Source organism: Pelophylax lessonae, assembly GCF_965119305.1.
Source record: "Pelophylax lessonae genome assembly, chromosome: 10".
Lineage (NCBI taxonomy): Eukaryota > Metazoa > Chordata > Amphibia > Anura > Ranidae > Pelophylax > Pelophylax lessonae.
Window position 1 is genome coordinate 83,421,883 of NC_138777.1, and position 25,873 is coordinate 83,447,755.

Below are 25,873 nucleotides of genomic sequence, written 5' to 3' on the forward strand. Positions count from 1 at the left end.
TGGGACGGGGTGGATATGGCCTTCTGGCTTGGTTCGCCCTCTCTCATGGGGTCTCTCTTCGGGAGAGCCCCACCTAGTACTTGGGGTGGTCTGTTTCAGCAGACCTCCTAAAGAACGGGGCTGCCTGGTTTTGGCCAGGTTAGCCAGTGTAAGTACCCAGTCCCATGTCAGGAGCCTTGCGCCCTGGGGGATCAGGGTCAGGGACCATGTGTACACCCTGTGCACTTTTGTGTTTCACTTTTTTGGTGTGCACTTTTTTATGCTCACACACCACGGGCTTAAAAAAAAACAAAAAAAACAGCTGGTGGCCCTGGTTGTTGTGGCGTGCCGACAAAGCTTTTCCACATTTCATACATGCTAACCCTGCCTTCTGAGGTGCTGAGGGTGCCCTGGCTGCGTTGGCGAGCTCCTCCTCCTCTGCCTTCGCGTTGTGCTTCCACTGTGCCCCCGCTGTCAGGTGGGAATGCCACCAGCATCGCTTCTCGACCTTTTGGCTAAGATCAAGTGTAGTATCTGTTGTTATCAGTTATCTGGGGGCCACCCTGCTGTGAACATGGTTCCTCCTCCTCTATCTCCTCCTCCTCATCCTCCACCTCGTCATCCTCCAGAACTGTGCCCTTGCTGGACAATTGTGTACCTGGCGTTTGTGGGTGCAGGAACCCACCCTCTGAGCTTTTTATTGAAAAGCGGAATAGAACAACAGTATCCAACGGGGGTATCTCACAGTAAAATATGCAGACTAGGCCGCAATTTTTTTTTTTCCCTAAATGGGTTTTTATTGAAAAGCAGAATAGAACAGCAGTATCCAATGGGTGTATCTCACAGTAAAATATGCAGACTAGGCCGCAATTTTATTTTTTTCCCTAAATGGGTGTTTATTGAATAGCGGAATAGAATAACAGTACATCCAAATGGTGTATCTTATAGTAACGTATGAATGAAAAAATTAAATTTTTCCCTTTAATTGGTGATTTTTGAAAAGCAGATTAGAACAGCAGTGTCACGTACCTGGTAGGTGAGCCTGACGTGTAGAGGAGGGCCTCTCGTACAACTCCGGCTCGTGGGCCTCTGATAGTGAGACAGCGGCCACAGGAGCACAGTGACGTAGGAGTGCCTGTAATCAGTCCAGTAGTAGCGTGGCCGCAGTGAGCGGGCTGGTATGAGACTGCTGGGAGCGAGCTTGCTGGGCTGGAGTTGTAGCAGGCCGGATGAGCAGGGTGCAGGAAGGACATAGACGATAGGCAGCAGAGTAATCGGGTCACAAGCCGGGTCGGTACCAGGAGAGCAGCAATGCAGGATCAACAGGCAGGAGCGAAATCCAGAAGACAAGCCAGGGTCAGGGTAGGAAACAGACAAGCACAGGTTAGAGACAACAAGCCGGATCAAGATCAGAGGTCACACGGAGTCAGGAACAGTACACAGGAAGCTGCAGAACAAACAGCAATGAATCCATGCAGAGAGTCAGTTTAAATAGCCAGCTTGGCGCCATCTAATGGCGGGAAGTTCTAACTACCTTATGGACCAGACTTCTCTGACAAGCAGTGTCTAAACACTGTATGTCACTGTAAAATATGAAGGAAAAAAGTTTTTTTTTTTTTTTAAATCCAGATTAAGCAGACACATGCAAAATCCAGATTAAGCAGACACATATGCACTGAGCTTGCATTACATGGCTGCTACACGCCGCACACCTAACAGGTTGGATACTGTTGTTGTTCTATTCCGCTATTGAAAAAACACCCATTTGAATGAAAAACTGAAAAATAATTTTTTTCCCCTTAAATTGGTGAATTTTGAATAGCAGATTAGAACAGCGGTGTCTAAACACTGTATGTCACAGTAAAATATGAAGGAAAAAAGTTTTTTTTCTTTTAAATCCAGATTAAGCAGACACATATGCACTGAGCTTGCATTACATGGCTGCTACACACCGCACGCCGCCCACTTAACAGACTGATAAAAGTTTTTTTTTTTCTCCCTCCTCCTCACTGGGCTCAGGTCAGGGTAAAAAGATTGTGCACTGCACCCCCACACAATAAAATCGATGTAGATCGCTGTCTGATTAAAGAAGATTCTCCTATTCTTTCCCTGAAAGCAATCTCCAGCCTGCCCCTACAATAATCTCCTATCTCTCCCTCATATCAGCTGCAGCAGGAACCTCTCCCTACAGTAGTTAGAGCAGAGTGACGAGCGGCGCTACGTGACTCCAGCTTATATATAGGCTGGGTCACATGCTGCACTGGCCAATCACAGCCATGCCATTAGTAGACATGGCTTTGGTGGTTTCTAAGGGCACACTAGTTAAACGTTTTTTGATTGGCTGCCCTGCAGCTGTTGAAACCGTTACATTAAAACCGCGCCAAAACATTAAAACCGCGCCAAAACATGAAATAAAATTACCGAACAATGGACTGTATCCCGAATATACAGTAAAATGTTCGGGTCCGTGTCGGGGTACCGAACACCCAAAAGTCCGGTACCATCCCGAACAATACAGTCTGTGTTCGCTCAACCCTAATGATGGATCCAAAACTAGAACCAACAGGTGCTCAAAACAATTCCCAAAGAAGTATCTGTGATCCCACCACCTGTGAGGTATTTTCCTTACCAGAAGGGTAAAAGTAAGGTGATCTCCCCAGAAAAATCTCTGTGAGATGAAAATGTCTTACTATGAACAATAGATTGGTCATGCTGTGTCCTTCTCTTTAACCTATGAACAATAAAAAGAGGAAACTCCCTGTTACACAAAAATGTTCCAGCAAGTGCCTCTTACTGCTCCTTACAGCATTTGTAATGACCCATATCCCACATTTGGTCCTCCAATTTGGAGGTAGTGTATGATCTTAGCGTAAGAAAGAATGACTCATTGAGGTTGATTTAAAGAAAAGTTGAGAATCTTTCTTCAGTAAATTGAGTAAAAATGTAATAAATGTAATCAATTGTGTGAAAAGCAAACTCAAGTTTATTTATCCCATCTGTATGACTAGGTGATTAAAGTGAGCACATCTACAATTTCTTGAGTGGAGATTCTCAACCTCTTCATTAAATGAGCCCCATTGACTTGTTGGTCTTTTACTGTGCTACAAAAATCTCTCTACAAAAGTAACAAAATAAACCTGAACGGATGTAAAGAGCAGATCCTGAATCATGGAAAGTACAATGATGTACTTTCCATCCCATTTCCGTCTCATGGATTAGGCTGCATTTAGGACAGTAAGACTTTCCTTGCAACATTTACTTTCAGTCAGGCACTGTCACCCTTAGAATTCCAGTCCTCTGCTAAATGGTGCATCCAGGGCCACCAGTAAGGCAGTAAAACCGTTCCGGTTGTACTGGGCTAAGGCCCCATCAGTTACACGGAGGGGGGGGGTCAGGGCAGCTTTATTTTTAAATAACACCCCCCATCCTTTTTTCTTACCAGGGCTTAAATTATTTTTATAAAAATAATAATAGTGCACTGTCTGAAAAAAACAATTGTGAATGTGAATATCACATAATACCCATTAATATCCTTCATTATCGAATGTCCACTGCTGTGCGAAATTACAAACTATATAGTGCAAATCATGTGCAAAAATTGTACAAACATTACCTAATGAACATTGCATATAAAGTGCAAAGTACAAAAAAACACAAATGAATAAATGTAACAGATAATCCAATAATTCATACATAAACAATAAACGTCCAAATAAAGTTCATCTAGTTGCAGGAAAAGTGCTCTGTGCTGAAAATGAGTTTAAAAAAGTGCTTCTGTGTCACCATTGTGCTCTTTAGGGCAAACAGGCCGCTTACCAGACCACAAGATCTCACCAAGGAGATTGTAAGTGATTAGGAATAATCCCCTCTGAGGGACTGCAACTTGCCACTGAATAGTCACTAAATACTGTGGTTAGTTCCACCACCCAACTCCCGTATATTATGGAGTATGCTCAAAGGGATAAGGTCCTAAAACTTTACACTTTTCACTGCGGAGTTCACTGATTTCAGAATGTTTCAATGCCATATGATTGTATCTCTGCAAGTCACAGCTTGTGTTTGATTATCTCAGAATGTCAGTTTCATCTTGTTGTCCCTTCCTATGTACATTTCTGTTTTATAAGAAAAAAGATATATAGAAAGTTGACAGACTACACATACAAATGTGTTAATGGTCCTTTCCCTGCTGTCTCCCTTGGAACCGGTGCAAAATACGATCCAGGCATACCTATTGGCTCCCCTCCTTCTGGGGCGGTTCATGTGAGCAATTCTTTTATGCATATCAGCGGACACGCAGCAACATTATCTAGCTGCTACAGGCCTGGTGCCAACTGCCAACTATTGTTTGGTGCATGATATACTTTGGAACCTTTAGTGCTTTCCTCCTCCTCTTCCAGAGAGGACAGCTGCAAGAGCACGGGGCGACCTGTCATATCCAAATACTGATACATTTTCACGTTAAGAATAATTTGTGCTCTGATCTTTTCCTGAAGAGGAAATCATCTCAGATTTCGAAACATGTTGGGATGTCTATTTGAACCACGATAGTTTGATCTCTTACAGTACAAGATCTACTATATGTTCTAGACCATGAGCATATCTCTCTGTTTGACATTGTGTCTATTTTGTTTTAACATTTGGGTGAGGCTCCTCCTCACTCTTTTACCTATGTGAAATTTTGAATAGAATTGTTGGAATTTTTATATATTGTCTATTACTTTCACTTTACCCTATTCTTCTGGTTGGCCTATGCCCTAGATCAGGGATCTTCAAACTACAGCCCTCCATCTGTTGCAGAACTACAAGTCCCATGAGGCATTGTAAAACTCTGACATTCACAGATATGGCTAGGCATGATTGGAATTGTAGTTCCTGAACAACTGGGGGCCATAGTTTGAAGACCCCTGTCCTAGATAATCCCTGTGGGACTTTTATGCTTTTTGTGTTGAACTATACATACAAAAGTCTGTTGCTACGAGACTGCTGCTCTTTACTGGAAACCTCACAGAATAGCCATTGGGTTTCCTCTAGCTTACAATACTATGGGCTTTGTTGTGGACTTTACTGGGTCCTGGGTGATCTTGGTAGTAGAGTCTGGTCTGTAGATGAGCTTCTGCACTAAGCAATAAATAAAATAATTTTAATTACAGCATACATTAGTTCATCTGAAGTATATGAGTTAATCAAGGGTCTATTGTCATTATAGTGGAACAGTAAGAAGACAGAAATTTGCTTAGAATGAACAAATGCTCAGTTAACTACAGTCATAATATGTTTTATATCAGCAATGCATGTTTCTATTATTTAAAAAATTCAGGTGCAAATTTCACAAAACTATTTAAAGTGGAACTTCACTCTCCCAATCAACATTGATTATTTTTAATCCTCATGCTGCTAGCATTAGTAAATAGATAGGAAAGTGTATCTATTTACATTTCCTCAGTTACTTCCTGCTTAACTGCCTAGGGCTAGGTAAACAATGTCAAACATCCCAGGAGTCCTTAGGAGGGGAGGAGAGGAGGGGGTATTTTCTCAGCTAAGCACAATCTACATAAATGCTACATGAATCACTTGCCTTTACTCAAGTTGGCTACAGCCAGAAATGCTAGGGGGTGGTTTTTAAAGTCATTTCTCATCAAAATAAAGGATGGAGACATGGGTGGACGGGGGAGTTTGCTTTGAAAATAAAAATGAATGAAATTGTGTTTTTTGGTTTGTGGTGCTCAGATGCAGTGAAGATCCACTTTAATGTTTTGTCATATGCTTCCCATAGTTTTCTCACTCATGTACCACCATCACAACATTGTCAGTGTCATTGCGCCACTGTCTGTCTCCCCCACAAACATTGCCATAAAACAGGACTTTTTTGTTTTTCAAAAAGTCTAATATGACACATACTGGACATCCACACCAGTAGTTTTACCATGTTATATATTTCAATGGCACCTATTACTAGAGATTTTCCAATATCTGCACAAAAATCTCAAGTCCCTTAGGAAACCACCTAACTCTAAGAGTGTTTACAGTGGCATACCATAGGCAGAGTGGCAAGTGTGCCCCACTCTGGTTGCACCCAATGATAAGGTACATCTCAGGCACTGTCATTGGCAGGAGCTGCAACCAGTAGCATAAGAGTCGGAGCTTCTTTGGTAAGAACCCACTGATAGTAATGATTTAACTTACTGCTAATTTAAGGAAGCACTAAATTCTGACCACAAAGTGGGAACAGGACCTGAATATGTCGGTGGATTAAATAGATTGGGGTAAAGTATTGGCTTTATCATACAAATTATCTGTTTCTTCTTACGCTCAAGAATGGAATTACCTGATTCTCTCACGATGGTATCGCTGCTCTTCATAAAATTGACCCCTCCATTCCTGACCTGTGTTGCCGGTGTCTGCAGGCTCCTGGCCCAATGCTCTATGAATGGGGTACCTGCCCATGCATTGTCCTATTCTGGGACACAATACTGCAATTATATGATACTCTGGTGGGTGATAGATACCCCAATCAACCTAAAATTACGGCACTCTCCATGCTGCCAGAATCCTATATGCAAATTAAGAAAAGCTTGATTACAACCTTCCTGGCAGCAGCTCAGTCTGTTATTGTCAGATGCTGGTGTCAGCTTTAACCTCCATCACTGGCTTCCTGGGCTTGTGAACTGACCCATATTGACTATAAAGCATGATTGCAAGGAAAGTGAATAAATCTGAATCCCACAGCTGTATTTGAAATGCTTGGAACTTTTTTTGTTATTCCTCCAAATTGACCTACTTTATGTCCACAAAGGTTTAAACGTAGGGGTACCTCTGAGCTCCGGTCATTAGGGCACGCCCTCACGCTACCTCTCATTATCTCTTCTTCCCCTTTCCCTTCTTTCCTTTTGCTAGTTTTTATTTTCTCTATTTTCCTTTTTCTCTCTCCTTTCCTTTTTTCATCTGATTGTTCTTCACCTCTCGGAATGCCTCTATTCCTGCCTTTTTTTCCTCTTTGAGGATATAGGAAAGGGAATTGAGAATATTCATCCACTCGATATGCACATGTGACCACCTGATTTCCTTGATGCTACAGTGGGCCCCTATTATTCTGCTTCTGGTTTCTATTACTGTACTCAGTATGTCATCTGTTATGTTCTGGAATAAGGATTGTTGTCTTTTCATTCTTTCATCTGTAATTCAACTAAAATGTTACGAGGTCAATAGCTTGGATATACACTGCTTATGTGCATTGATATTTATATGTTTATCCTACAGGGACCTGTCTGTCATTCAAGAATCTGTTCTGTATGTGGTTCCTCTGTACTTCAAATTTTGAAAACCTAATAAAAAGAGATTAAACATAAACTCTGACCACCAAATTAAAGGGGAGCACTACACTGACTATCCCTGCACATCACTACTCTGACCACCAATGTAACTGGGGACCATACTGCATACAAATGTACCTGGGGGAACTATACTGACTATGAAACTAGGATCAATGTAATGAACACCAATGTAACTGGGAGCACAACACTGGCTACTGTTGTAATAGAGCCGTTACACTTACCACCAGCATAAATGGAGACAGAGCATCAACCTCCAGTGTGATGGGACACTTTTATACTGACTAGCAAGTAAAAGGACACACCAACTTTTTAACTTTAATTTTTTTGACCATTACAATTATAGTTTATTTCATTTTATAATTATTAATGACCATAACTTTGTTGTATAGAGCAGGGAGTATTAGAAAAAAAAAATCTGCCTCAGGTGTCAAATACTCTAGGCTCATACTTGAGAGTCTATACCTAAAATCTTTTTTGTAGTAACTCCTGCCTTTCTACTTTTTATTTAGAATGTGCACCTCCAATGGTATTTGCTGATTGCGGGGCTTCAAATACTGGAGCAGAATGTGCTAAAAGTTGTCATACTCTGGACATGCATTGTGTGAGTTTTTGATTTGTAACACATTTTGGCATTCTACTCTGTGTTTATCCATGTAGCTCTTTTTTATTTTGATTAAAGGGTCAGTCTACTTGGAAGTATCCAAGCTCCAAATATCCAAGCTCCTGTTACTGCATTCTCCATAGCAAGAAGTAAAAAAAAAAGTGTTACCAGAAAGAGTTGCCCTCACTCATATTGTTCACAGCACGTATGTGGAGTAAAGAATTGGAGAGATCTCATCAATAGAGTCCTCAAGAAATTGTCAGGAGGTTTATGGCTGGCCATAGATGGAGCAAATTGATTTTCTTCAACCACGGGTAACAGTGTTGACAAGGGAATTCCTTCCGCCAAGCCAATGTTTTCTCCCGAGGGGAGGGGGTAGCCATCACTGCCAGTGCCAGGAAAACACAGTTATTACTGCTAGTAACTATAATACCCGCATGCAATAATTGCGTGTCAATTTAGGCAGGCTGCTTGTACCCAAGTTAATGAATATACGATTCAGCCTGCTCATACATGGTTCGAATCTCTGCAAGTTCCTGTTAAACTTGTCGAGGTTCAAACTGTCTTTGGCTGGCTTAATCTTCCACATCTACAAAAAAATGATTATATCTATTTGAGCAGACTAACCCCTTAAAGCTGTATATATTTTTTTAAACCTTAACCTAATATTCAATTGCTGTTATATTATCTATATTGTGTCATTTTCCTATATTGTTAAAAATTGTTTGTGATTTTCTTAGTATTCAACTAGATGTGTCCCAGGGTGTGTTTGTCCACCTGGGCTGGTGTCTGATGAGAAAGGAGGGTGCATTCCTGAAGATCAATGCCCATGTTACCACAACACAGCTTCATATAAATCTGGAGAAGAGATTCAAATCAGATGCAACACTTGGTATGTGCAAATAAATATCTCTTTCCCATCCTCTTATTGTCAGGTAGACACATTTTCTTAATTTATTTAACATATCAGTGCTACATTTGCATTGAAAAAACAAAGTGGTGAGGTTGGCCTCTTGCTTTTCCAGTCTAAGCTCTCTTAGCAGTGTAACAGGTAGTTCAGGAGCATTAGATGGGCATGAGTGTGTGAGATAAATGACCAGTGGTTGGAATCTCAGGAATGATAGTGCTGGAACCACAGCTAGAGTCAATTAACCAACAGATCATAGCGCAGCAGGGGGCTGAAGTGCAGGAACAGTACACAGCAGACAAAGATGAAGACAGAATACAAACCAAATTTGATAACTGGCAAATAGTGAGATATAATGCAACAGGTGGAATCAAGACTAGGAGAAAGACTGAGATTAGTAACCTGCAGGCAATGAGGTATAACATTGGCAGACAGGGACATGATGGAAATCCAAAGTTATTAATGGAGGATCAGAAGGTCAGGTATGCAATTACAAAGGTGTCCAAAAGAAGGTCAGGAACAATAGCCAAGTCTATAACAGCAAGCATTTGCAGGTCACAGATCAGCTTAGAAAAATTAGAAAAGATGAAGACCATTCAGTAATGATGCTGGAAAGAACTGAGCTTTAAATAGCCAGTTTGGCACCACCACTAATATCAGGCATGAATGCTTTCTTATGCTGTAAGATGTGCAAATGAACATATGGACACTTGTGGAAAGATACACAGCCAGGCACAACTCTAAGTGAAGCGTTGCTCACCTATACACATGTCCATGTGCTCCTTACCACTGGCCAACTGATCTTACAACTAGTGTTTATCCTGCTAATAAAATTAAGTGGAAGACAATCTATTCTTTTAAAAACCTGTAAATGAGCAACAACCTGTAAATGGTTTACTACAGTTTTGCTACAGTCCTCCGCATAATGCTCTCCTTTACGTCAGTATGGTCATGTATGCTTCCGTTTATCCCTACTATTCTGGTCACATCTGAGAATGGGAGTCTAGGAACATATCTCAATTCCTCATTACTTGAATGGAATTTTTATTTTTTCAGATAAAAGCTCTGGTAACACAAAGGTTTAGAACGGTAGTTCTTACATTACCTTTATTTTCCATCTATTTTATTTTTTTCCTTATGCGGTAAAGATTAGATTAATTTCTATAATGTTTTTGAGTATACTGTTGATAAACATAATAATTTAGGGCCTATGATCAGTGCACATTCTTCACTTGTATATGATTATCAGCATGGGTGTGTGTGTATGTGTATATTTATATACAGTATCTCACAAAAGTGGGTACACCCCTCACATTTTTGCAAATATTTTATAATATCGTTTCATGTGACAACACTGAAGAAATTACACTTTGCTACAATGTAAAGTAGTGAGTGTACAGCTTGTATAACAGTGTAAATTTGCTGTCCCCTCAAAATAACTCAACACACAGCCATTAACCTCTCTGGCGGTATGATTATGTCAGGAATTCTGTACCAAAAGCAGTACAATTTTTTTCATGGAAATTTGGTGTTATGTATTATAGGCCTACAATTCTTAGTAATTACTGACTTAAACCTGACCAAAACAAGACTCTAGTAGACATCCCGGATGTGATAAATTTGAAACACAAACGCATGAATTATAATCTAATCAATAATATAATTTTATAATATATATATATATATATATATATATATATATATATATATATATATATATATTATATTATATAATAAAATTATATTATTGATTAGATTATAATTCATGCGTTATACTATATATATATATATATATATATATATATATATATATATATATATACGTGTATATACGTGTATATGTGTATATATATGTATATATATATATATATATGTGTGTGTGTATATATATATATATATATATATATATATATATATATATATATATATATAATATAAATGTTATGTGTGTGTTTGTGTTTTGTGCAACGTTCAATGTTTTAATTTCCCTCCCTAGTTCCGCTCCCATGCAGCATTGATGCTGCAGGGAACGGAACTAGGAAGTCATCACACCAACGGAGGACGGACGAGCGGCGGGGATCTCAGATGGCTGGCGATCTCAGCAATGGGAGATCATCGCTGGATCGCCAGGAGAAGGTAAGAGACCGCTGCGCGCTCTGCCCATCCACCCCGAGCGTGACTCGGGGATACCGATCCTAGCATAGAAAATCCACCCGAGTCACGCTCGGGGTTACCGCTAGGCAGGTTAATGTCTAAACCGCTGGCAACAAAAGTGAGTACACCCCTAAGTGCAAATGGCCAAATTGGGCCCAAAGTGTCAATATTTTGTGTGGCCACCATTATTTTCCAGCACTGTCTTAACCCTCTTGGGCATGGCATTCACCAGAGCTTCACAGGTTGCCACTGGAGTCCTCTTCCATTCCTTCATGACGACATCACGGAGCTGGTGGATGTTAGAGACCTTGCGCTCCACCTTCCGTTTGAGGATGCCCCACAGATGCTCAATAGGGTTTAGGTTTGGAGACATGCTTGGTCAGTCCATCACCTTTACCCTCAGCTTCTTTAGCAAGGCAGTGGTCATCTTGGAGGTGTGTTTGGGGTTGTTATCATGTTGGAATACAGCCCTGCAGCCCAGGGAGGGGATCATGCTCTGCTTCAGTACGTCACAGTGCATATTGCCATTCATGGTTCCCTCAATGAACTGTAGCTCCCCAGTGCCAGCAGCATTCATGCAGCCCCAGACCATGACACTCCCACCACCATGCTTGACTGTAGGCAGGACACACTTGTCTTTGTACTCCTCACCTCATTGCCACCACACACACTTGACACCATCTGAACCAAATAAGTTTATCTTGGTCTCATCAGACCACAGGACATGGTTCCATTAATTTATGTCCTTAGTCTGCTTGTCTTCAGCAAACTGTTTGCTGGCTTTCTTCTACATCATCTTTAGAGGAGGCTTCCTTCTGGGACAACAGCCATGCAGACCAATTTGATGCAGTGTGCGGCGTATGGTCTGAGCACTGACAGGCTGACCCCCCCCCCCTTCAACCTCTGCAGCAATGCTGGCAGCATACGTCTATTTCCCAAAGACAACCTCTGGATATGACGCTGAGCATGTGAAATCAACTTCTTTGGTCGACCATGGCGAGACCTGTTCTGAGTGGAACCTGTCCTGTTAAACCACTCTATGGTCTTGGCCACTGTGCTGCAGCTCAGTTTCAGGGTCTTGGCAATCTTTTTATTGCCTAGGTCATCTTAATGTAGAGCAACAATTCTTTTTTTCAGATCCTCAAAGAGTTCTTTGCTATGAGGTGCCATGTTGAACTTCCAGTGACCAGTATGAGAGAGTGAGAGCGATAACACCAAACTTAACACACCTGCTCCCCATTCACACCTGAGATCTTGTAACACTAATGAGTCACATGACACGGGGGAGGGAAAATGGCTAGTTAGGCCCAATTTGGTCATTTTCTTAGGGGTGTATTCACTTTTGTTGGCAGCGGTTTAGACATTAATGGCTGTTTGTTGAGTTATTTTGAGGGGACAGCAAATTTACACTGTTATACCAGCTGTACGCTCACTACTTTACATTGTAGCAAAGGGTCATTTCTTCAGTGTTGTCACATGAAAAGATATAATAAAATATTTACAAAAATGTCAGGGGTGTACTCACTTTTTTGAGATACTGTATATATATTGCAAAGTCTTTATTTTAAAAGTATCCAGCATTCAGGAGGCAGTAGAGATGGGTGAACGGTTTGGCCCGAGCATGACTTTGGGCTTAGCATTGGCTGATCCCCCATTGGACGAACACCCAAATTATTGGGGCTTTCACTGTTTGTTTGGCCCGCCGAATGACCACAATGCGCTGCTCCGCCGCACAGTGCATTGGAAGCCCTGATTGGCTGAAGCAATGAAAGTATAGCCAGATCAAGGTACAGAGCACTGTCAGAGCCATGATTAGAGGAAGTAATGATGACTCTATCCAATCAAGGCTCATTAGTCCTGGCCCACACTATTAAAGTATTCTTTAAATAGCCACCATTTGTAGTGTGATATCAGCATGGAGAGAGATAGAACAGGGCTCTGTTCAGTGCTACTAGAGAGTTAGACTGCTATAGTGTGCTATTCTGATTATATTGTTAGTGTAGAATATCAGTTTCGTGTAAATCTACTGAAATGTCAGTCAGTGTGATTGTAGTGCGACCATTCATTTTTACTTTGGTATCACTTTAGTGTGAATCTAGTGATAGTTCAGTCAGTGAGTGTAGTGACCATTCATTTTTACATTAGTGTCAGTTTAGTGTGAATCTAGTGATATTTCAGTCAGTGTGAGTGTAGTGACTATCTATTTTTACTTTAGTGTCATTTTAGTGTGAATCTAGTGATAGTTCAGTCAGTGTGAGTGTAGTGACCATTCATTTTTACATTAGTGTCAGTTTATTTTGCAGGTTTACTGCAGTATAGTTTAGTGTGTTAGTGCATGTTTAGCTAATTATGTTTCTGTGCGTTATTGCACGTTTAATGCACTATATATCAGTGTGTTAGTGCATGTTTAACGCAGTATATTTCAGTGCATTATGTGCCATTTAACGCAGTATATTTCAGTACAGTACTGCACATTTACAACAATATATTTCTGTGTTACTGCACGTTTAATGCAGTATATATATGTGCGTTACTGCATTTTGAACGCAGTATATTTAAGTGGCTTAGTGCTCATTTAACACATTTAACAGATTTATTTCTTTGCATTAGTGCACGTTTAACGCAGTATATTTTAGTGTGTTACGTGCCATTTAACGCAGTATATTTCAATGTGTTATTAAATGTTTAACGCAGTATATTTCTGTGCATTAGTGCACGTTTAATGCAGTATATTTCAGTGCATTACGTACCATTTAACGCAGTATATTTCAGTGTGTTACCTGCCGTTTATTGCAGTATATTTCTGTGTGTTACTGCACGTTTAACGCAGTATATTTCAGTGTGTTAAATGCTGTTTAACGCAGGTGTGTTAGTGCACATTTACCCTGGTACACAAATTGACAGTCATGTTCCCCCAGCCGCAGCATATTGCCAAGTTGTCTCTACAAACCATGTCTCATCTAAATTAAAAAATCCTGCCTGATCGCCCATTTTTATTAACTAAAGTTGCACTTGAATACCTTTTTATAGCTGTGAGATTTAATGCCTCAATTGTTTTTGAAGGAATCCTGGGACCCAAACTGAAAGTACAAATGTATCAACGCTTATCAGTTTGGGATGTGGCACTGATAAAGCAATGTTCTTATTATTTTGCAGTGTTTGCGAAAAACGTAAATGGAACTGTACAAAACAGATTTGTCTGGCAACATGTGTTGTGTATGGAAATGGACATTACATCACATTTGATGGCAAACGATATGTCTTTAACGGTGAATGCCAATATACTCTTTCCCAGGTAAAATGCATAAGGGTCAATTCACAAAGCCTTTCTTTATTCTTTCATTCTCTTTATTTCTTTTAAATTATGTAATTGATATTACACGGTATGTAGTTGCTATGTAAAGGTAGTCAATTTACAGATCTCAACAACACTTCTTATCTTGCAGACCTTCTTTTAAGTAGGGGTATAATAACATGTAAGGCATTACTGTAGCTATTCTGACATTATTTTATGTACTCAGATGTTATTTTAACAGTCCCATTTATTAAATATGCTTCAAATGCAGTTCACAAAGAGAAAAGTTTATTTTACCACTCATTATCAGAGTCAGGGCCGCTGATAAGGCAATACAGCCAGCCCTCCTGCACCGGGCCTGAGCCTCAGAAGGGGGCCTGGGCACCTGCAAGAGAGGAGACCTTGCTGTACTGCCTTGTGACTCCTGTTGAACCCCCTGCAGCACTGCTGGCTTTCCCCCTCCAGATGCTGTGCAGGGGATTGGTTCTACATACTTGCCTACAGCTCCTTTATTTAGCAAGCTGTCCCATGTCGGCTTTGTTCTCGGACTGCGTCCCAATTTTGGAGCACCAGAGACAGCTGCAGAGTCTATGCCTTTGCCTTGAAATATTTACCCTGCCGGGTCCTGAAACTAACCCCCCCCCCCCCCCCGTGGACGGCAGTGTTCTCTCTTGAATGAAAGAAAGATCAAGGGAAGAAGTACTCTGCCTGTTCCTCCCTGAGCTCTTCTCTGCCGATCTTCACACTGTGCTCTGTGTCCACTGTAACGTGCAGTGCTGGCTGCAGGGCCTGAATGTTGTAGTGCTTCTGCTGGAAGGGGGTGAGTGGGGAGGATGAAGCTGCAGAATGTTCAGGATTCACAAAGGGGGAGAATGCGCCAGGAGCCAGCCTAGAACTGCAGATAGACACTGGCTGCCACTGCAATGCTAGAGCTAGAGGCCAGTGAATAGACCTCGCCCTCCACCTGACAGACTTCTCTGCACCAGCCATTTCTATATGTCACCCCTGAGGCCCCATTCGCACTTAGTGGGAATGTATGTTCCTGCTCGCATTTTTTTTTTTTTTGTTATAGCTTGTTTTTCACACATAGGGCTCATTCACTTGAATGGACTGTCCTGCATTTGGCACCATAGAAGCTCTAGAACATTTTTAGGCATGCAGCTTTGTAAGTTTGCCACATGACGAAACGTGAGTCTGCTAACTGTTTTTGGGGTGCCAATAACAATTAATGGCACCACAAGCTCTATGGGAGTTTACGGTGTATTTCTAAAATGTACTGCAAAGCGTGCATTACCTGTGCACCTTGTCACATGTTTAGGAAATGCAAAGTGTGCATGCGGCCTAAGTACTCTTTTACATGGTCGGCTGAGCCATGGATTTACCACCACCCCTGGCTGCACATCCAAATTCTAGCAATACAGTCAGACAGGGCTGTACACATGCTGTAGCTGCAATGTTTTACTACACAGCTGTGGCATTTTTAACGCAGGCTGCAGACTTTGACAGGCAGCACCACCTATCAAACTCCCCGTTGAGTTCAATGAGGCCGCTCTGCAACTGCAAGCCAAACACTTGGCTCACAGTTGCAGCGCAATCCCACAATGTAAAATTACCATTCAGCAATTTAAAAAAGTATAACAAAAAACAGATGTCAGGGGGTTGGTTGTAGCAAAGGTATAATTTCTGCCATCGCTGCAACCATCGCATTTTAGCAAAAATGTCTCTTGACATTTTCGGGAAGGGGATTTCTAACAGCAGCCCTGATCGGGTTATAGAAGTATCACCTCATTCGGTGCTTGATGCACTCTGATGAGGTGAGGTAAATAGAAATTGAACCATTTTTTTCTAATTTTCACATTAATTTATTGTCATTGCACAGTGCAAATGTAGTTGTAATTTCTACACCCATTTTTTTGCTATTGCACAAAGTTGAATTAATTTTTTTACAGTTAGAGGTTATCAAAAAAGTCTGGCTGACATGAAAAATTAATTGTTTCTGCACACCCATCAATGGGTTTGTGGTGCAAGTAGATGGCTCCATACCACATATTTAATATCAAAACCGATTTGGGTGGTCAGGAGAATTGTTTGTTCTACCAAAATATTTAAAGTGATACCAAACACACTGTTTAATTTACATTATCCCTGCAATTGTATTGTGGATGATGGCACTGTAATTATTATAATTAAAAAAACAAAATACCTTTTTACTAATTGATATACAGCTGCCATATTACCCAGCTCTTTCCTAGCTTGTCTGCAGGGAAACATAAAAAAGGAGGAGTTCTAGTCCTTTGCTGCTGGTCATGTTCAAAATAGATAAATAATTAATATCATAAAACTGTTTTAAATTGGCATACAAATATATATTTGAACTTAATTCTTTATTATTTTGTGGAAATAACCTGCCGTGGGTGGATTTCTGTCAGTCACCGGCTGTATCATGCCCCTCCAACCTGTGTCTTAGAATGACAGGGAGGTGAAACTTCCATGAATCTACATGTCATATTCCACCCCTATTGCATTTAGCTGGTTAGTGGGCATTGAGGAGGAGGAGGAGGGAGTTAGTGGGCTGTAATTTACCACTGTGTATACGTCCACACGGGTTACTCTATAGTCACATGGCCTGCTTAGATGTAATAGGGAGGAAATGCTCAGCAAAGAAACTCACTGTAAACTGAGCATGTGCAGGGTTGCCACCACAGCTGCAAAATCCCTAGTTGCATTGGGGACATGAACAGAAGGTGGAGATAGAGAGCAGCAGGATCAATCTATTTTTTTTGCAGAATACAGAAAACAAATCTCCTAGTGACTGAGTGAGTATGAACAGCATCTAATCGTTTTTTGATTTGGGTATTAACACTTTAACCGGTTGCCGACCGCCGCACGACTATATACTGCGGCGGTCAGCCCCGGCCAGGCAGAGTGACGTATCGGTACGTCACTTGCCTGTCACTTCCTTGTGAGCCAATAGAGGGCGGGCGCGCGCCCGCGGAGGCACGCTCCCGCCGCAGCTCGTTCACAGGGAAGTTAGTGCATGTGACCGGCGGACCCGATGTCCGCCGGTCACTCGCCGATTGTCGGTACAGAGGGAGAAAGTCAGGCGGCTGATGTAAACAAGCCGCCTGTCATTCTCCCCTGTGTAGAAACTGTGATCAGACGGTTCTACTATGTAGGACCGTTGATCACTGTTCCTACACTAGTAGCCACAGCCAATCACAGTAGAAAGCATGCCCCTAGGGACACACTTAACCCCTCCCTCCCCAATAAAGTTAACCCCTTCCCTGCCAGTGTCATTTTGCAGTAACAGTGCATATGTATAGCACTGATTACTGCAGTAATGTCACTGGTAACCCCAAAAGTGTCAAAAATGTCAGTCAAGGGTCCGATCTGTCCGCCGCAATGTCGCAGTACCGCAAAAAAAATCGCAGATCGCCGCAATTACGCGTTAAAAAAAAAAACACCAAAAATGACAGAAATCTTTCCCTTAGTTAGTAAACGCAATAACTTTTGCGCAAACCAATCAAATATACGTTTTTTGCGATTTTTTTTTTTACCAAACATAGGTAGCAGAAAACAAATTGGCCAAAAATGTTAAAAAATTTTGATTTTTACATTTTTTTGGGGGGGGATTTCATAGAAAAAAATGTGAAAAATATTGTTATTTTTGCAAAATTTACGCTCTTTTTTTGTTTATAGCGCAAAAAGTAAAAATCGCGCAGGTGATCAAATACCACCAAAAGAAAGCTCTGTTTGTGGGGAAAAAAAGGACGTCAAATTTGTTTAGGTACAGTGTCGCACGACCGCGCAATTGTCCGTTAAATTCACGCAGTAAAAAATCGCAAAAAAACCCCTGGTCTTTAAGCAGCCAAATCCTCCGGGGCTTAAGTGGTTAAAGGGTAACTTCACTTTCATGAACAAAAAAAATGTGTAAATAAAAAAAAAATAAATAATTAATGTAGCAAAGATAATTACGACACAAGTCATATTTTAATTGAATGTTATTAAAAATGACCTTTCCCTTTCAATCTGCAGCGCTGTAATTTTCTGTAAAATGCAATGCAATATGGCTACCTGGAGGAGTTCCATACACAGAATGTGTACAGAACGTCCCCCAGATATGTAATTTCCTGCTTCTGTGATTGGCTGACTGATTTTTCCAGAAGTCTGCACTAAGAAACAAATCAGATTTTGAGCATCGCGTGCAACAAAAATGTAATTTGGTGAAATACGCACGAATAGAAATCAAATCTAAAGGGCTGCAGACCTTGCAGGTGAAGCAGCTGACTGATAATTATAAAACCACTCCCAACAGATTCACTGAGGACATGGACACAGACAAACAAACAGCTATTCCTTCAGAATAACAAAAGGTAGAAATCTGTAACAAAGTTTGTTAGAACCCTTGCAATGTGCATAGTTCCCTCAGAGGGGAATGTTTTTTTCTCAACAAAAGGGGAGTTACTCTTTAACCACTTTCGGCCCGCGCTATACCTGAAGTATGGCTACAGCGCAGACTCGAATTTCCGGGAGGCCGTCTTTAAAAGGCCTCCCAGTAACAGGCTCCCCGCGCGCTCCCGCGAGCGCGCATCGTGGAAAATCTGTGTCGGCCATGTCCCTTGGACACAGCCAATCACAGATCGTGGTGAATGGCTAATCACAGCGGCCATTTACCATGTGATCGGACCGTGCAATGAGAGATGATCTCATATGTAAACATATGAGATCATCTCTCTTCGCCAGCTCTCTTCCTCACACGGAGACTGTAGTGTGAGGAAGAGGAGAGCAGATCACCGGTAAGGGGACACAAAGGAATGTAATCAGGGCACTAATCACCAGTGCCCTGATTACAGAAGAGGGGAAAAAAATGCCACAACTGCCCACAGTGCCTGCCATCAGTGCCCCCCATCAGTGCCCACAGTCAGTACCCATAGTCCTGCCAGTCAGTGCCCATCAGTGCCTGCTCATCTAGGCACTGATGGGCACTGACTAGCAGCACTATGGGCACTGAGTGTGGGCACTGATGGTGCTGCCCATCAGTGCCACCCGTCAGTATCCATCAGTGCCACTTATCAGTGTCCATCAGTGCCACCCATCAGTTCCCATCAGTGCCGCCCATCAGTGCCGCCTCTCAGTGCCCAGCAGTGCCACCTCTCAGTGCCCAGCAGTGCCACCTATCAGTGCTCATCAGTGCCGCCTATCAGTGCTCATCGGTGCCGCCTATCAGTGCCACCTATCAGTGCGGCATATTAGTACCTCCTCATCGGTGCCCATAAGTGCCACCTCATCAGTGCCCATAAGTGCCACCTCATCAGTACCCATAAGTGCAGCCTATCAGTGCCCATCAGTGCCGTCTCATCAGCGCACATCAGTGAAGGTTTTTCTGTCTTTTTTCTTTTTTTTTTGTAAGAAATAAAAAAGCCAGAGGTGATTAAATATTTTAAAAATGTAATATGCGTACAGTGTAGCATGACCGTGCAATTGTCATTCAAAGTGTGAGAGCGCTGAAAGCTGAAAATTGGCCTGGGCAGGAAGGGGGTATAAGTGCCCAGTAGGCAAGTGGTTAAAAACTAAAATAAGTCTCCAAAAAGTGTTTACCTCCAAAGATCAGGCAGTTTTACATAAAGTCATACTAAAGTCTTGTTTTTTTTTTTGTTTAGGCTTGGTACACGTTGGCACAATGCGGGAAACCCTGCGAATCCACTGCAGGTTCCTGCATCACACCCAAATCGCAGGCAGTTCACACTGCCATATGCAAATGGGAGTGTCAATACAAAGTTAATAAAACCCTCAGATCGGATCGCATATCACAGTGCAAACTGTCAATTCGGACAGGAATCGGATCGCTTAGGTGTGAACACCTATGCAATCCGATTCTGATGCGGACCAAAAAATTGACCCTGCACAAGTTTGGTCCAAATGCGATGCAATTTCAGCCATACGATCTGTATGGCTGAATCTGCATCGCACAGACATTGCATGCGATTTGCATGGCAGTGCGGTGCGGATCACATGCAATGTCTTCCATCGCACCTATATGAACCCAGCATTTAAAATAAAAAACATGTCTTACCTCCCTTCTCTGTGCAGTGGTTTTGCACACAGCATCCTGGATTCTCCTTTTCTCTGGGTCCCTTGACGGCACTCCTGGCCCCTCTCTCCTGTCTAGTGCCCTGCAGCAAGCAGCTTGTTAAGCGGTCACCTGAGTCAAGCTGCTGCTCTGTGTGTCCTTTAAGACATGGAGCCGTGGTTTAGCCCTGCCCCCCTCTCTCTTTATTGGGTGCAGAAGGGGGCCGCCTCAGTGATGCATTTTACATTTTTTTAAGTCCTCGGCGCCCAGTGCTGTCAGCTTCAATATCCCATCGGCAGTGTCTGCATCCTATAATGGAAGATTATGTAGGGGCAAAAATAGATCTGGAGAGCTTTCCAGTTGACGAACCACTGGGTTACTTGGTCATGAGAATAGACCCCTGGCCAGAACTTGCCCAGTATGCAGTTGAGCTGCTGGGCTGCCCTGCATCCAGTGTGCTTTCCGAACGAGCTTTAAGTGCTGCTCGAGATTTTGTGACAGATAAAAGAGCGCATCTGTCCACAGATTCCGTGGCCTGGCTGACATTTATCAAAATTAATCAGTCCTGGATTAGCAGCAGCTTTCAAGCCCCTTATGCCGATGTCGCCAATTAAGTGTTTTCTGGATCTGGAATCTCTGAAAAACTGTCTAGGCTGCCTAGATTTTTGGGTGTTTATTTCATCTGGAAAAAAAATTTTGTGTAGGTTTCATGGGCACAATTAACACCCAAGGACCAATTTCTCCGCACTTTTCTGACAGGTGCATATCATTTACATTTTTGACATCAAGGCCAGTTCTTGCTTTCATCAAGAGTTCCTCTACAGAGTTACAGTGTGAAGGCACCACCAACACCCAAAGACCAATTTTTCCGCCACTGTTTGGCATGGACATATCATTTCCATTTTTGACAGTAATGATGCTCCGAAATGAAATTCTTGGCCGAAGCCGAATAATAATGAAATGCTTGGCCGAAGGCCGAAGGCCGAATACCGAACGCGGTGTTTCGCATTTTTTCCATTTATTTGGCCAATTTTTTCACCATTACAATAATTAAATGGTAAAAATTGTTCGTAGGGATGTAACGATATCAAAATCTCACGGTATGATACAATTTCAATTTTGACCTCAAGGTACGATATTTATTGCGATATTGTGGAAAAGCTCACGGTATTGTTTTCTATGTGTCATGTTCACACCAGAGCACTGTATCTGTGTTCCAGAGATGTGTGATTTTATGCAGACGTTTGCATACAAGAACACACATAAATGTGCATAAAGGCAACAAACCTCTTGCCTACAACAGTTGAGTCTTTGGAAATATACCTTTAAAAAAAAAAAACACACGTGTATAAAAATGCATAGAAGTGCCCATAGCAATACACATAAATGTGCGGAAATGTAATGAAATGCAGGTGCATTTGTGTTGTCCTCTGTTAATGTAATGGGCCCTGAGCCTAGATTAACATTGATGCAGTCTGGGATTTGCAGTGATTTCTGTGCCCTTAGTATTAGTAGTTCCCCACACTGCTTTACAATCACACTCCAGTCAGTGACTGTCTATGCTGCCTGGCAGAGGTGCACAAACTGCACAAATCCCAAAAATGGCTGGGCATAATGGCAAATTATTTGGCAGATAAGACATAACAGGAAAATGAATAATAGGTGTCATCATAGTATGAACCGATATCGAGTCATCATAAACTAACTCACCGGCGGTCCGGTGTCACTGTGTCTTGCCGTGGTGCTGTCACGTGGTGCCTGAAGCTGCTCTGCCGAGTCCGACTCCGCCGCTCTCGTGCGCTGGCTCGGCCTCCGCCCCACAAGCCCGCCCACCCACACTGCTCCAAACCAACTGGCAGCCGCTCGCCTCGGCTCTGCCAGTAACAGACAGTGTGGGTGACCGTGACAGACAGCAGGAGGAGCCGATGAGACACAGATACGGCGGCCCAGACCAGTCAGAATACACCGTGCACCCACCACGACGATATCGGGCCATGTTAATAACCGCGATACCGCGATAGCGGCAATAAATTTGTTCGGCAAAATTTATTCGGCCTATTTACTTATTCCGAACACCGAAAGTGCTTTTTTTGGCTATTTTCGGCCGAATAATTTCGGCCGCCTAACATTCAGTGCATCCCTATTTGACAGCAAGGCCAATTCTTGCTTTCATCAAGAGTACCACTATAGGGTTATGGTGTGAAGGCACCACCAACACCCAAAACCCAATTTTTCTGCACCTGTTACTTCTTTCCAAAGTCTGCAAAAGAGACACCAGAATTTATCCAAACAATCTCTAATCATATTCCCAGTGCACTAAATTGTGGCCTCACCATAGAGACTGGCTCCTCAAGCAGTTGTTTATAAAATAAAGAAAGCTTGCAGGAAAAATTTCCTTTTTTTTACAATTAGAAATGTCATCTTTGCTGCAGCAGGTTCTATACATGGTACAGATGCACCACTTTACAGGCAGACTAAGGGAACCCCCCAGGCACTATATTTAAAGGATTTTTTCATTTTTAATGTTTAACTTTACGCATTAGTAAATCACTGCTCATTTAAAAATGTTCTTTAAAACATGTTTTTTCATTGATACATGTACCCCAGGGCAGTACCCAGACCCCCATAACCATTGTATTACTTGCATATAAGCCTTCAAAATGGGCACTTTTGATTTTTCCAGTTAGAGTCCCATAGACTTAAACGGGGTTCATTACTCGGTTCAGAACTTTTGCGATGTTTGAAAGTTCTGGCGCAAACCGAACTGGAGAGTGTTTGGCCCATCTCTACTGGATGGAGCTCTGGCTATGTAAACAAGGCAGAGCTTTGTCCTGACAGGGGGAATTGATGGATTTTCTTTCCCAACAGGGCAGGGAATAAAATCCATAACTTCCCTTAGTAAAAGCACCACACACAGTACACAAAAACACTGGCTAGGCACACATTTACCCCTTTGATTGTCCTAGATGTTTAACCCCTTCCCAGCCAGTGTCATTAGTACAGTGACAGTGCATATTTTTAGCACTGATCACTGTATTAGTGCCACTGGTTGCCACAAAGTGTCAAATGTGTCAGTTAGTGTCCGATTTTCCACCACAATATCGCTGTTCCACTATAAGTCATTGATTGCTGACATTACTAGTATAAAAAAAATTCCAGTATATATACCAATTGTAGGCGCTATAACTTTTGCACAAACCAATCAATATAGGCTTATTGGGATAGTATTTACCAAAAATATGTAGCAGAATACATATTGGCCTGAATTTTTGAAAAAATTATTTTATTTAAAAAAAAAAAATTTTGGATATATTTTATAGCAGAAAGTAAAAACATATTGTTTTTTTAACAATTGTTGGCCTTTTTCTGTCTATAGCACAAAAAAATAAAAAAGTAGCGGTGATAAAATACTACCAAAAGAAAGCTTCCTTTGTGGGTAAAAAAGAAATTACATACATTTTATTTGGGTTCAGCGCAATTGTCAGTTAAAGTAACGCAGTGCCTTAACACAAAAAATGGCCTGGTCGTGAAGGGTAGTAAATCTTCTGGAGGTCAAGTGGTTAATGAAACCAAAAAGGGGCAAAGGGCACTCTTGTCAGTAGAAATATACTCCAAGGGGCATTCAAGGTAAAGGGGCGTTCCTGTTTAATTCCAGAATTGTTAGTATACATTCTGTATTTTTTTATGTTCCATTATGCACTGAACATTTTTACAATTGTAGAACTACTTCCACAGGATCCTATTATGATGGGCCCTCTGTTCACTGCCATGACTCTTTAACCTGCTTGGTTCCCATTGACACATCTGGTTACACAAACCTCTGTAGCTTAACTGTTAATATTTTATCGCTTTATGCTAGCACACAGAAAATAGACCACAAGCAACTTAAGAAGTAATAAATTAATGTATTACTGAAGAGTAGGAAAGTGTAATACGTAGAACAAATAAACTGTACAAAAATTATGGTACATTGACTGAGGGGTAGGTTAGCCTCACCTACAGCCACCTACAGCCATTAACTTACGCTGCAATGAGGTTAAACCCTATAACATTTTTCCACACAACATCAGTAAGAACAGCATCAATCATGAATCCATAAAGGGCAGAAAGAAACCTCACTATATTTCTCAGAAATAGTTACCCCAAAAGTGTCCATAAGTGCACTCCATACATACAGCCCCAGTAGTGGGGGGTGTATGTGTTACTGGGAAAAAGGTACCCCTGGAACTGATTGTAAAGTACTTGGCACCTAATCATCAATGTTGGATTGCTTTCGTTGGGGCCCTTCTGTCGGTGGTGCACATGTAACTATCCCTTTAAAACTGTACACAAAGGATGGCTGATGGGCGGTTTAAAAGGGTCAGTCTAAGTAAGCAGTAACTGTGGGCAGCAGGGAGTTAAACTCTGTAGCTCCACTCACCTTTCCGAACAATCGCCCAAGAAGTCTCAGTCCTCACAGTTGGCTCCTCATGATCAGATCCTCCCTGCCTGTGGACTCACATGAAAACAAGTATTACAGCTCTAGTCCTAGGACACAATGACCCCTTACAGTTCAGTCTCTCTTCTCACACAGTGCACAGACCCAGGCCAAAGGTCTGCACTGTTTCCCTCCCACTGCTGGTCTCTCAATCTCTGATGATTTGCACAGGAAGTTCTGGCTTCTCCTCCACTATATACAGGGAATTGTGGGAAGAGAAAGTCAACAGCCAATCCAGCATCCATTGACTTTTATTAAGCATTCTTGCTTTAAGGACTACAATTTCCAGAATCCTCAGTGTCACTGTCTGCATAGCAAGTCCTCTCCCTGCCTGCGATTAGTTGAAGCTTTCCTGCTCCCTGATTGGCTCTTCACTAAACCAGAAGGTCAGGAGGAAGCAGGGGTGAGTAAATAACACTCAGCTCGAAGCACAGCCACTCACTGTACAGCAGGGAGAGAGCGGGCTGGGGAATTTCTCACAGAGCCAGCTGTGCTTCCCAGCCAAAGCCATGCTGTCTCAGGCAGCAGCAGTGAGAGTGAGTTGGTTTTAGTACACACAGCCTTGTGATTCTCATATATGAACCACAATGATGGGGGGGGGGGGGCAAGCGGTGACTTTAAAAGCTGGCCGACACCTAGTAAAAGCACCTCTCACACAGTGAGAAAACACAGGCTAGGCACACAGCTAACCCTTTGATTGCCCCTGATGTAAACCCTTTCCCAGCCAGTGTCATTAGTACAGTGACAGTGTATATTTTCAGCACTGATCACTATCAGTTAGTGTCCTGACTGTCCGCTGCAATATTGCAGTCCTCCTAAAAGCTGCTGATCACCGCCATTACTAGTAAACTAAATAAATAAATAAATAAATAAATACAAATATCTCCTAGTTTGTAGATGCTTTAACTTTTACGCAAACCAATCGATATACATTTATTGAGATTTTTTTACCCAAAAATATGTAGTGGAATACATATTGGCTGAAATTAAAGAAGAAATTAGATTTTTAATTTTTTTACTGGAAATGTTTTATAGCGAAAGTAAAAAAAAAATATTTTT

General features: G+C 41.8%; 1 protein-coding gene across 1 annotated transcript in view; it reads left to right on the forward strand.

Annotated features, from left to right (window-relative positions):
• LOC309565959 (mucin-5B-like) overlaps nt 1-25,873 on the forward strand; it is a gene marked incomplete at both ends in the record, with an annotated part of 112,500 nt that overhangs the window by 15,137 nt on the left and 71,490 nt on the right. Inside the window, 3 exons of the mRNA XM_082270987.1 lie at nt 7,820-7,911; nt 8,652-8,803; nt 14,129-14,267. Of these exons, the coding sequence (XP_082127113.1) occupies nt 7,820-7,911; nt 8,652-8,803; nt 14,129-14,267 (383 nt within the window). The remainder of the gene's footprint in view (nt 1-7,819; nt 7,912-8,651; nt 8,804-14,128; nt 14,268-25,873) is intronic.